General features: G+C 46.8%; 1 protein-coding gene across 2 annotated transcripts in view; it reads left to right on the top strand.

Moving 5' to 3' along the window:
• Positions 1-13,960, top strand: part of NT5E (5'-nucleotidase ecto) — a 55,111-nt gene that overhangs the window by 17,192 nt on the left and 23,959 nt on the right. For both annotated transcript variants that reach the window (XM_044917388.1, XM_021693333.2), the window contains exons 2-3: positions 7,474-7,696; positions 12,202-12,390. In XM_044917388.1, coding sequence (XP_044773323.1) covers positions 7,474-7,696; positions 12,202-12,390 — 412 coding nt within the window. The remainder of the gene's footprint in view (positions 1-7,473; positions 7,697-12,201; positions 12,391-13,960) is intronic.

Here is a 13,960-nt window from a genome sequence, read left to right as displayed (position 1 = left end):
GGGGGGGGGGGGGGGGGGGGGGGGGGGGGGGGGGGGGGGGGGGGGAGCAGTGGGTGTGTGGTAGAGAAGACCCCCTGAGAGACGATGGTGTAGGAGCTGTAGCAACAGGATTTCGTGGCTGGTTGGCTTCATGGCTGGGAGACCGGGGGGACAGGGCAGGGCTGCCCAGGTGTTTCACTGCTTCTTGGGTGTTTCTTGGCAGAAGCTCTTGTCCAACACATGGGATCACATGCATCCTCACAGGTGTCTCATCCACAAGCTTACTGGGGGTGAGTGTCCTTCTCTGCTGGTCGTTGGTCTGACAGGGGACTCCTCAACGGCCAGCAGATAGGGGGGAGTGGGGACCATGGGGAGGGGACCACCAAACCACCCCCAGGCAGCTCCCTAGCATGGCCCTTGAAACAAGAGACAGGAAAGGGATCCGGGCATCTGCCACACGGTCCCGGTCCCAGCAGGCACATTGTCAGTGTCTGGCTTCAAGCTGGGCAGTCCTGGGATGGAAGGGGGCGGGGTGTCATTCCAAATCTTGGGGGGAATCTAAATTTTCGTAACACTTGGAATAAAAATTCTGCTGCGAGTAGAGTCTGACCCAGGATGCTCCACCAGGAGCTCACCAGAGCTGGGCCCCTGTGGCCTCTTCACAGCTTTATTTATTTTGGGACATGAGGCCCAGCTGAGAAGGCAGGCTCTGTGTGAGGCGACGCCGAACAGGTTCTTGGCCTGTGATGCTTGCTCAGATCTTAGGGCTTTGCAGCTTCCTTGCCTTTTACGGCCAAGTTTCTTGCTTAAATTATTATTCTGTCTGCCGTGACCATTCATCAGAGGATTTCGAAACAGAACTCTTTACCAGTTTGGTACTAGAGGTCAGGGCGACTGTGTCTTGTAACCTCTGTTTCCATTGCAGCACACAGAGATGTGATGATGCTGGGACAGTGTTCTAGGGGACGCGGAGGAGGCCGCCAGTAGCAACCAGCCCAGGGGGCGGAGGACCAACGGCTCCAGCCTTGCGAATTAATTCTCTGGCTCTTTCCTCCCCTCCGTTATTTATTTACTTGTTCATTTATTCAGCAAATATTTAGCAAATGTTTCCCCCCTGTCAGAGATACTTTAAATGAATGATGGGGCTCAGTTAATACATATTGTTTAATAATGCGTGTTGTCTACTGCTTTGATCGATCAGCTGTAGCTGGAGAGATCAGAAAGGGACGATTTCTCCATAAAAGCAAAACATTCCAGAATAATGAAAGACCTTCATAGACGGCTGTCAGACGGCCACGGACTTCTGTGTCCCCTCCTGCAGACCGTGCCTAAATCCCAGCGTCAGGGCTCAGGCGGACCCGCTCCGACAACGGGGGGCTTTCTCTCTCTTACTCTCAGCCTGAGGCGTGTTCTCATTATTTCTTCTCTCCGTGCACTTGTTCAGGTCCAGTCCTCAAGACCAAAGGGCACATTTGTTTACAGGTGAAAGGAGGAAATGAATAAATGGCAACTAGGAAGAGCCTTGGGAAAGAAAAGACCTGGGAGTTGGCGCACAGGCTCGGAGGACAGGGTGGTCGGGCAGCCTCTCGTCGGTGTGGCTGCTGAATTCGCTAGCAGGTTCCAGCCACATACTACTCACCGAAGGTCTATTTTATTGCTGTTAGAACTCAATAAATAGATGCCGCACAAAATTATCATCTTAGGGCAAGCATGAAAAATTAATTTCATCTCCAGCGCCAGCGCTAGTTGATTGACAGTAACTCCCTGCGGGGCTAAGGTAAGAAGGCTTCTGAGGCTCAGTCCAAACACAGTGGGAAAGATTAATTCAATCAGTTAATTGGCATCTTTCATGGAAGAGGAAGAGGTAGAGGAGAACAACACTGTGACATCATGTATTTGTTTGCACTGTAACCAAGAGACAATAAAAGAATGGTAGCTTAAATTATGTTTCTCATACAGTGTATTTGGAAATAAAATGATTAGAGATGTAGTCACCTCATAATCACCTAAAAATGTGTCTAAGTAAGGAAATTGCTTATCCACAAAGGGAAGGTCGACTTTGGCCTGTGTCCAGAATTTGTGAGAATGATAACTGACATATAGACACAAGCTTTCCCTCACTTCTCACTGCAGGGTGTTGTTAATAATCCAACAAGAAACTTGGAGCCAGAAGTCTTGGAATATCTTCGTTCTTCCAGTGCTGCTTCAAATGACCTGAAAAACCTCTGGGCTTTATCTTTAGTCAACAGAGACTTTCTCCAAAGCCACCGCTAGACTTTGACAAATTATCCACATCAAATGTAAATATTAACAGACACCTGCTGAAGGTGTTAAACAAATCAGACTCTATTCCTCAGAGTTGATGTAACAAGAGTTTATTTAATAAGAATCACAGAAGAATCAGATCTCCTCCTGTCCTTACAGTTGTGTTTAGCTTTAAATGGCAGCAACATTTCAGGGGTTTAGGTGGTTGAACATGCTGGGCTGGGCTAGATGGAAAGTGAGGAAAGTTTTTTTCATGTAAGAGCACCAGGTTTTTTTTTCTTTTTGTCTTTTTAAGTAGTGCTTTAGGCTTCTGCATGAAGAAAGCAGTGAGGGTGAGGAGCCAGGGCTAGACCAGAGGCTCACATTAAATCTCTATGATTTTGATGTTGGAGATACTGAAGAAGGCCATTTTGCTACACTCAGCTGTCTTAAATTACAGAACAGTGCATTTGGTGAAATTTAAGGTTTATAGTGAAAAGACACAAGATTGTCATAGGTCTAGAATCAGTGAATGAATAGGGTTAGTAAGTGAATGAGCCCAATATTAGAAATGAAACTTTTAGAAAGCAAAAAAAAAAAAAAAAACAAAACAAAGAGGGAGAAAGCATAAGAGTATGATTTAGGTCAGAAAAAATACTTGCCTGATGTGAGGATTATAGCATTAATGACAAGTAACAGTTTAGCTCAGATCAGGATTGGTTATTTTTTTTTTAAGATTTTATTTATTTATTTGACAGAGAGAGACACAGAGAGAGAGGGAACACAAGCAGGGGGAGCAGCAGAGGGAGAAGCAGGCTTCCCGCGGAGCAGGGAGCCCAATGCGGGGTTCGATCCCAGGACCCCGGGATCATGACCTGAGCCGAAGGCAGACGCTTAACGACTGAGCCACGCAGGCGCCCCAGGATTGGTTATTAAAGTCATGGGGGAAGCTTTGGGCAGAGCAGCAAAAAATTGACAAGCACACATAAGGAAAGGTACTGGAATTTTCAGAGAGGACCAAAAAAGTGGAATGATATTACAGTATGAATTTGCATAAATTTTCTTATGTTTGTGCTACAAATGCTCCTTAAGATGTAAAGGAACGTGGAAAGATGACCTGCCCTGATATGTTCTTTCATTGCTCTGAGTGCTCTTGGACAGACTCTTCCTGAGGTATTGTCATGTTAATACAAATAAAAGAAATGAATAAGAATTCATGTATTTCTTTATCATACACCTGAAACTAATATAACACTGTATGTTAACTAACTGGAGTGGAAGTAAAAACTTTAAAAAATTGTATTTAACACATTTCTTGAGCTCCTGCTGTAAGCCAGCAGGGAGCATGATATACTCAAGTGGGGGGTATGCTCCTCCTTCCAAAGAGCTCATGAATAATGAAGTTGTAAGAAATGCAATGGAGGAGAAACAGGTTGGAAAACGTCAAGGTGGGGAAATGCAAATATGAGTTTATAAAGAAAATAAGAATTTACCAAGGCATTTTTCTGCATAGGAATTTTTGTAGGAAAAGTTAGCTGTGTATAGAAGAAAGAAATTTGTCAGAGACTCTTCTGCTCATTCAAGTATGCATTCAGGGACGCCTGGGTGGCTCAGTTGGTTAAGCGTCTGCCTTCGGCTCAGGTCATGATCCCGGGGTCCTGGGATCGAGCCCCGCATCGGGCTCCCTGCTCGGCAGAGAGCCTGCTTCTCCTTCTCCCTCTGCCTGCAGTTCTGCCTACTTGTGCTCTCTCTCTATCTCTCTGTCAAATAAATAAATAAAATCTTTAAAAAAAAATTTATTACCAAGTATTCATTCAGTGGTACACTGCTCTGCTCCAGAGGGACTGAGTGGGCAGGTACGGGGCTATACAGAGGGGACCATCAGAGCAGAGGAAGTACATCAAATTCAGAAAGGGAACTCAATGAAGGGTTCTTAGGAAGTATCTCTTTTGGAAAGATCATCACACTTCAGGAGTGAAAGCCATTGACTGAATAAGGGAGTAAAAGCATGGTATAAAAAAAAGGAATACTCCTGTTCTATTCTACTCAATTCTAATCATCTACCTATCTGTATTTCAATCAACCAGTCATCATTTACCTGTTATATACAAAGGCACAAAGATGAGTGAGAGCATGAAAACTGCAGGTACTTAGGATTTTATCTGCTAGGCTTTATGCAAAGCTCTTTATATCCAAGCATAGAGGTTAAGAAGGTTGGAGTCAAACAGAAGTGGTTCTAGTCCCAGCTCTACCACTTACTACTTACGTGACCTTGAACTATTCATTCAGTGTCTCTAGATCTGTTTTCATTGTAAAATGATAATAGTAATAATACCAATCTCACAGCACAAAATCAGGTTTTTCTTAATAAAACCACTTTGCATGATGCTGGCGTGTGGCAAGTGCTTAGTAAATGCTGTTCCATTTTTATTACAACCTTTGTTTTATTCACAAGAGGAAGCTGTGGTTTACAAGTGTGCTCTGGTTGAGCTCATGAGTGGTGGAGCCAGCCCTGCCTGGTTGTCTCATACTTTAGCAGATGGTGGGTGTCAGAAATAAGGCTGGAGGGGAAGGCAAGGCCAGATGGCTCAAGGAGCTCAGGATGTTGAATTTTATCACACGAGCAGTGGAGAACCACCGTAGGACCTTACAGTTGAGATTGACAAGATAAACTTTGCATTTTGTTTTTTTTAATTTTTTAAAAGACTTTATCTGAGAGAGAGAGAGACAGATAGTGATAGAGATACTGAGAGAGAGCACAAGCGGGGAGGAGAGGGAGAAGCCGGCTCCCGCTGAGCAGGGAGCCTGACGCGGGGCTCGATCCCAGGACCCTGGGATCATGACCTGAGCCGAAGGCAGCCTGAGCCAACCAGGCACCCCAAACTTTGCATTTTAGAACGATTTTTTCTGGCAGCACTGTGCTGAATGGTTCGGAGGAAGGAATGGCGCTAGCTGAAAGCCAGTGAGGAGGCTGTGGCAGTGGTCCTGGAGGGAACAGGCGAGGAATGCATGCCAGGGGATGGATGGAACGGAGCATTTAGGCAAAGGTGGGATGCTGGTGGGGGGTGAGGAAGAGCTAACAAGTGGGGGGCATTCAGCTGCCCCAGGGTATCTGGCTTCCTTGACTGGGTAGATGGAGGCAGCTTGGGCCAACATGGTGGATCCCAGAGGAAGGGACTTTGAGCATGGCAAACATGGGTGCTTGTGAGTCCTTGGAGGGAAGCGTCTGCATGGCAGTTGGACACAGAGAACTAAAGGTCAGGGGGAAAGTCAGGACTGCAGATGTTCACTTCCGAGTGGAAGATGTGGATGTGAAGGAGCTCATTCAGCTGGTCTCTGCTCAGCCCTGAGCACCCAGATCAGGGCTCCTCTCCCCACAGATAGGAAAAGATAGCCACCATCACCGCTTTCAGGGTGTTACACTCAGGGGAGGAGACATCAAACAAGTCACAAGTAGATGAAAAAGGTAACTCCAGCGGTCGCCGAACGCTAGCAACGTAATGCTGTGGGTAAACGGCAAGGTGGCTGACACATTGGATAATCTGCCATGAAGAATGAGAGAAATACTCACTTTTTAAGACTTCGCAGTTAGGCAAGACAGTTCACTGTAATCCCATAAGGGAGACTGATTTTGCCACAGGAAGAAACCGTGATGTTCTAAAGAGAAGAGAGACAATTACCCAAGACTGGGAGACCCTTTTAAGACTTAGGTCAGCCTCTAAGGTTAAAGTAATTAGTTAAGAGGAAGAAGTAAAAACGAGTGGATACTCAGAGGGTCGGGGACGAGGCAAATTCACACATTCTGAGTTTCATCAGGGAGACAGGTATGTGGGAATGTGAGGACACTGTGTTGCTTTGTGTGTATAAAGGTACACATGAGGATATCACATACACGGTTCTTTGAGCCCCAGATGCTCACGGGGTGCCTGGGTGGCGGGTGAGGGGCCACAGCGCTGAGCAGGGTGGAGGCAGCAGGACACGGCGGCTCAGGGAGCACGCAGTCTGGTGAGGGCCCACGAACATGCTGAACATGCCTCCAGAGTGCGGAATGTGCTGGGAAAGGAGTGGGGCCTGTGAGAGAATCCAGGGAGGCCCTGATCTCAGTTGACGGGTCACCAACCAGCACTTCCAGGTCTGCTCCCAAATGATGGCAAAGCGAAGCAAAATCAGGTGTGGTATTTGGAAAGTTTGAGACTCACTGGCTTAAGTACTAAGTCAGCAAACAGCCTGCCAGAGCAGGTAAGCAGGTGCCTGGGGGAGATAAGCTTATGCGAGGAGGCCAAGAGAGAAAGGGATGGAAGGAAGAAACCCGGAATGCCGGGTTTTGTCAGGATTACTCTGGGGGAAGCTGCCAGATGTCAGAGCGTTGTTTTGGGCCCAGTGGCCACTCCCAGAGCAGTGAGGACTGGGAGAGAGCAAAGAAGGCGGGAGGCAAGGGCACCTTTCAACCATGCCAGCTCCTCACCAAGTCCCATGCTCAGAGCCGGCCAACAGCACTGCACCATCCCAATCTTCCTTGGATGTGAAACTGCTGGGGATGAAACCCAGGGCGGCCCAGAGCTGCCCGACAGAGGGCACCCGTGACACCCTGCACGATGTGGAGAAAGCCATCTCCTGTTGGCCTTTGGGGATCTTCATTTTCCCCGAAGAATTAGAGGACCACACAGTTGTTGGGAGGAAAGAGTTGTGGGAGCATAAGGGAGGAATGATTGAGGAGATGCGGCGATGGGATGAGGAGAGGCTCTGGTTTCTCTATTAACAGTACGTTTCCAGTTGCCTTTTGCTACAGTCCTCTTGATTTCAGTGGTTCTCCCAGCAGATGGGCGGTCACAACAGTTGGGTGGCAGATTGAAATGTGGGTTTATGAGAGAAAACAGAACCTGGAAAGGCTGGGGAAAGCTTAGGAAAGGTAGATTCTCCAACTTGCCCCAGACCTGGGGATGGCAGGATGGTGAACGTGTGGCCAGCTGCCCAGGCGACTCCTGCACGCATCGATGCCATCTTCAGTAGGTGGTGCGGAACCTGGGACGCAATTCCCAACTGAGCCTGGTGATCTGTGTGCCCATGGGCCCAACCCCAGGGGCACTGAGTAAAATCTCTGGGCGTGAGGATGACAGAGGTCATGCGGTCAGCTCCTAGAGCCCCATCAGGTTTGGGAGCCACTGGGCTCATGTGTCATATTCTTTACAGTATGTTTCTGTTAGAAATTCCAGAGTACCTAATTCTTGTTCTCTTTTCCCTTTCTACCAGGCACTGGGAAATCATGAATTTGATAATGGTGTAGAAGGACTGATTGATCCACTCCTCAAAGAAGCCAAATTTCCAATTCTGAGTGCAAATATTAAAGCAAAGGGGCCACTAGCGTCTCAAATATCAGGACTTTATATGCCATATAAAATTCTTCCTGTTGGTGATGAAGTTGTGGGAATTGTTGGATATACTTCAAAGGAAACCCCTATTCTCTCAAATCCAGGTATTTTCTACTTTTATAGCACTCATTGGTTGCAAATAGATGTATTAAATCAGAGCTTGGCATGATTTTTACGGACTGTGGATAAAAGCTGGAACAACGTGGTGTTGGGCAAGTAGTCGACTTGGGATAACATTGATGAAACCAGTCTGGTGGCCTCCACGTTGTTCTAAATTACTTCTTAAAGACATTGCTCTTTTTTCAGTGAACTTCCTTGTTGACATACACAGTATCTTTGTTTAATTCAGTGGATTCAGAATTGGGCAAGAAAGCTGTTTACGTCCAGGGTTAACATTACAGAGTAATTTACTGGAGAATGAAACGTAAGTCACTGCCCCTTTTCCTGTGGAGTCAGAGGGCCCAGAGCTAGGGTTTTACCTCAATTTACCTTACCTTTCTTCTTCCAGTATGATCATTATATGTCTAGTTAACTCTCCTTTCTTGCTGTTCATTATCTATCTCTTCTATTTAATGACTTTGTTGTATCTGGCTTTCTGAGGAATACATATCCTTGAGAAGTCCTATGGTATATATATCCTAATATAAATGTCTTACATATGCTATATTTCATACAGCATGAACATATACGTGCGTACATATATAATCCTAAAGTTATTCAAGAAACATTTTTGAGCCACTTTCACAGGAACACTTTGACCGAAACACTCTGGCAGCGGAAACGAAAATGACTTTTTTTTCTAAATCATCCAAATCCGTTTTCTTCCCATATTTGAAGGGAATAAAAAGGGCAACTGACAGGAATAAAAGGCGCAGCACAGGGGATTTAGTCAGTGGTCCTGTAGTAGCGTTGTGTGGGGACAGGTGGTAACAGCCCTTGTGGAGAGCAGAGCGAAAAGAAACAGGAGAAGGAAAACCAGGAGCAGGCATTCTCCAGAAGCAGGGGTTTTCATGAAGCATTAACTGATAAAGGCCCTGCAGTCGTTTAGCAATTAGAAAAGTGATCTACTTATTGTTGTTGCTAGAGTCGGTCCAGGCCACTGGGAATGACGGAAGGCCGCGTGCTGGGTCCTGAGCTGCTGGGAGGGCAGAGGGTCCTGCCGCCGGCCCAGGGGCAGGGCCCACACGGGGCTTCTCTGGGGACCGAGCCTCTGCACGCTGTGTGACACCTGGTCACCAAAGAGCTGTTGAGGTGTTGTGGAGCCAGGAGGTGGCTGTGGTCAGGGTGAGTCACCGGCTTTCCACGTGTTTCAGAAGCACTCTTGTAAGAAGCGTGTGGTCCCATCTGCGGCCCCAGCTGACAGTCTCAGGCGCTCCCCGCCCCCCGCCCCCCGCCACACACACACAGCCTGACCACTGCTCCCTGCCCTGGGGATCCGACCTCCCCTGGGGCTAACGGGCACCGCGCCTCCGGCTTCCTGGGGCTTTTCTGCAAAGACGACCACATGGGGATGGCAGAGTGAACCAGGCTTCCTGATGGCAGACAAGCCAGTTGCCAGTGTCGGGCGGGCTGGGATGACGTGGCCCGGTTGCTGCCACCCTTGTCCCTGCTCCCCTTGAACGCTCCTGCTCTGTGTCCCCAGCTCCCACAGAAAATCCCTCCCCCTGAGCACCTCCCCCGGATTACATTTGTCCCTTACAGTCAGCTTCCCGCGCCGGCCTGAGCAGCCTGAGGGCAGAGCCTAGGGCTCCTCTCAGTGAACATCCAGGACCTAGTATAGAGGCCAGAGGAGGAGCTTTAGATAAAGATGTGGACTTGTTGAATAATTGAATAATTCTGTGTCTCTATAATTTCTATTCTACCCACTGGTTTTTGAAATTGTTCAAGACAGAATGTAATTAAATGCCGTAGGAGAGTCACACAGTCAGGGAATGGGGGAACGTCTTTTAGGAGCAGGGGGTAAGTGAAAGGAGTGATGGCCAGCTTGGAGGTCCTGCGGACTTGAAGAAGCTCCTTGGCCCCCTCCAGGGCACGCAGGACATCCTGGGGCAAAGGGCATTACAGCCGTGAGGTCAGAGTCACATGCTGGGAGGCAAGCCCTGTGAGGGCAGCGACCTTCTCTGTCTCCTCCACTGCTCTGTGCTCTGTACCGTGCCTGGCATATGGGAAGTTCTCAATAAATGTTGCTGGAATTAACACATGAGAGCAGGGAAGCATGGGGGCCACTGTCTCAGAAGAGCGAATAGTTCAGTTTCTTGGAACAGAGGTTCCAAGCAGGGAAGGCAGAAAGTGGGGTGAGGAGTAGATTGCCTCCTGAATGACTGACCAAGGAGTTCAGGCATGACGGGGAGAAAAGCGTCATCCCTTCTGGAATAGTCACCAGTAAGAAAGAAGGGATTGTCGGTGAAGAGATACAAGGGCTCCAGAAGTCAGCCCCCCTTTGCTGGGACTCTGGTCGCACCCCGTATTCGTCCTTGACTGGGCTAATGTCTCTGAAGGGGTGATGATGCCCTTCCAGCAGCTCCCAGAAGAGGAAGGCTGGATGGTGTAGGGACTGACGCCAGGGCTGGGCAGGGGTGGAGCAGTGTTTCTGGGGACACTCGCTTCTACCAAGACCACAGGCCCAGCGCACGCATTCTTCCTGCAGCTCTCGGGCCCCTGGTCCAGCCCCATCCTTCCAGTCCTCGTGGCCTGGGTGCCCACAGGTATATAGCACACACAGTTCGTTCATTTTAGCCAGACAGTGACACTCCTGTAACCCCCCAAGAGATCCTGAAATAGATCCCATACTTTGTGTGTGATGACGGATCCCGAGAGGCTCCTAATGTGTCAGAAGACATTTCTTTGTCCTCAGAGGCATTTCTCTGAAACTTTCTTCCTTGTTGCCAGCCAAACAAAAGCAGATGGTAGCCTTCTCTGAAGGGCTCAATATTCATTCATTCTTTCGTTCTTTCCTCTGAGTGCCTACGTGTAGGCACTGTTCTAGGCTCCAGGGATGCTGACCAAAAAAAAAAAGAAAAGAAAAGAAAATCCCTGCCTACTGCAGTTTAGGTTTAGTGGGCAAATAAATGAGTAGAATATTTGGTGTGTCAGAAGGTGGTAAGTGCTAAGCAGTAGGGAGAATGGCAAGTGGGGCCGGGGGTGGGTGCAACTTGTCACTTAAAGGGAGGCTCGGGGAGCTCGCAGAGAAAGTGACATGGCACTGTGGGGTGACCGGGGAGCCCCGGGCTTCTTGGAGTGGTAAGCGAGAAGCAGATTATTCTTGATGTTTTCATGGCAGACAGTGGTGGCCAGGCTGTTACCACTGCTGTTTAAGTGTCCCCTGTGAGCTGGGGACAGCACGACCAGTCCAGCGTGGCACCCCTGTGAGTTGCTGGGTGTCTGGGCCGTGAGTCCACACAGTCACAGCCACACCCCACAGCCTGGTCCCCGGGGTGCTCTCCTGTTAGCACTGCAAGGGGGAGTAAGCAGGGAAGAATGTGCACACTCCCTGTGCCAACAGTAGCTGGGTGAGACCGTGTCCAAGGCAGAGCTCGAGAACGCGCCAGAGTCGGCCTTACCGAGTGAACAAGGCACAGCATCAACGGGTGTGTTAGGACTGACATTCGAGGACTCATTGCCGACAGAGTTTTAAGTTTGAAGACTGATTATCCTGAACTGGCAAACGAAGGCTTAGATGTACTAATCTGGGTCCTTCCCCCCCCCGGTTTTATTGAGATACAACCAACCCACTGCACTAAGTGTAAGGTGTCTAAGCAACATGATGACTTGACATACAGATCCTACAACACGCTCATGTGCTCAGGCACTTTCTGCCTTGGCACAATGGAAGTCTGAATGCAAAAACACACTTTTTCCAGCAGAGAGAATCATTATAATTTAATTTACAGCACCGAATCAAGTAACATAAAAGAAATCACTTTTAACAAAAATACCAGAACTAAGACATAAAAGTGAATGTTTTCTCACAAAGTACTTAGCTTTTAACAAAAATACCAGAACTAAGACATAAAAATGAATGTTTTTCTTACAAAGTACTTTGCTTGGGAAACTGTGTACATTTCTAAAGTAGCCACTGGTCAAAGAAAGCTAGGACTAATCTTGCAGAGTTCCTCTTAGGTCCTGTGACACAAGTCTTAGGAGTATTTTCAATAAGGAGAAATCTTTGTCTTTTGTGAATAAATTTGCTTGTTGGAAGTAAATGCCGTTCTGAGCCATGCCTTGTGAACTGGATCAAGTCAAGATGGGTACAGCTATGTCTTGCTCAAGAAATAATGTGACTGAGAAACATCTGATATTAAAAACACATTTTTAAAAAATAGGTTTGCAGGTCTGAAGCCTCCTCATAGCTTGAGATTACATTAGAGCAACATAATATCATTCACAACCTTAACCTAAAGCAACGTTAAGTGAATGTAACTAAGGATATTGATGCGAATTTTTATTGGCTTTTTAGGGATTTTATATTTAATTTACAAATATGTTTTGGTTTTAGTAATTTAAGAGCTTTAGTAGATAAAGGTGTTTTTATTCTACGTGTTAGTATGTGTAATAAGCAATATAATAAAAATTATTAATAAATGTCCATTTTATTTGTTTTGTTCCTTAGGAAGGAATTTAGTATTTGAAGATGAAATCGCTGCATTGCAGCCTGAAGTTGATAAGCTGAAAACTCTAAATGTGAACAAAATTATTGCACTGGGACACTCTGGTTTTGAAATGGATAAACTCATCGCTCAGAAAGTGAAGGGCGTGGACATCGTGGTGGGAGGACACTCCAACACATTTCTTTATACAGGTAATTGTTTCAAAAGGATTATACTGGCCAGGATGTCTAGATAACTTAGTCTCTTTGCCTTTGTAACTGTTACTATTTTTACTACTATTTAACACATAATATATATTACATATATTTTGTAATATGTAATATATATGTAATACAGATATATAGTAACGTGTAAATCGTATTCAGAGACATTAAGAATAATACATTGGTTTCATGATTACATCAATTCCATTTATTTATGTATATTATAAATATGTATAAAACATATGTATAAAATACACTATAAAATAAAAAGATTACTGAGCCCCAGCCAAAAATCAGTTTATATCAAAAAGCAACATATCATATAAAAATTTCTAAGTATAGGAGCACCTGGGTGACTCAGTCCGTTAAGCATCTGCCTAAGCATTCAGCTCAGGTCATGATCCCAGGGTCCTGGGATCGAGCCCTGCGTCAGGCTCTCTGCTCAGCGGGGAGCCTGCTGCTCCCTCTCCCACTCCCCCCGCTTGTGCTCTCTCGCTTGCACTGTCTTTCAAATAAATAAAATCTTTAAAAAAAATTTAAGTAGGGTGCCTGTGTGGCTCAGTCGTTAAGCGTCTGCCTTTGGCTCAGGTCATGAATCCGGGGTCCTGGGATCGAGTCCCTCAATTGGGCTCCCTGCTCTGCGGGAAGCCTGCTTCTCCCTCTGCCTGCCGCTCCCCCTGCTTGTGCTCTCTCTCTCTCTCTGATAAATAAATTAAATAAAATCTTTAAAAAAAAATAAAATAATTTTAAGTATAAACAAAATAATGCAAATAAGGCCTTCACAGGTCAGGGTGACAGATTTGATTTGCAGGTTCACAGGTAGCAGGGGCTGAACTCTGGGCTCAAGTCCTAATTCTTCTTCATACTAGGACCGTGCGTTGGAAGTCATAGGCCCCGATGCTCCTGAAAGCATGTCCATTCCCCTCCCTCCCTCCCTCTCTTCCTCCCCTACTGCTTTCCCTCCCTCTTTCTCTCTCTCCTTGATGTTAGGTAGTTTTAGTTAGAAAACCTCTTTTTTTCCCTTCTATGTTGAACTTATAATGTCCCAAAACTTTTGAGTCTGGCTGACTTGGTGAGTCTTTCCTACCATGCCCTCTGCCCCCATGTCCCCCCCTCCCCAACTACTGCATGAAGATTTGAAGGACTTTTAGGAAAAAGAAGAGGAGGAGGAAGGCTTCCTGGTAACTGACTGTTAATCAGCTAGTGGGAAGGAAGGCTTTGGCAGGGAACACCCCTGTCTTTGAAGAAGTTGCTGCTTCACCCACCTCCGTATGAGCTAAGGTGATCCTATTTTTATAAAAGCAAAAAAAAAAAATACCCAAAATTGTTAAAAGGGGGCACCCTGGTTGCTCAGTTGAGTGTCTGTCTTTGGCTCAGGTCATGATCCCGGGGATCCTGGGATCGAGTCTCTCCCGGGGCTCACTGCTCAGTGGGGAGCCTGCTTCTCCCACTGCCCCTCCTCCCACTCATGTGTGCTCTCTCTCTCCCCCCCCCAAATACATAAAATTTTTTAAAAATGTTAAAAGGGTAATTTTCACTTTCTTCTTAGCACTTTTGA

This window comes from Neomonachus schauinslandi, chromosome 8, assembly GCF_002201575.2.
Source record: "Neomonachus schauinslandi chromosome 8, ASM220157v2, whole genome shotgun sequence".
Lineage (NCBI taxonomy): Eukaryota > Metazoa > Chordata > Mammalia > Carnivora > Phocidae > Neomonachus > Neomonachus schauinslandi.
Note: the sequence above shows the minus strand (reverse complement) of the source record. Positions and strands in the feature narration are given on the sequence as shown.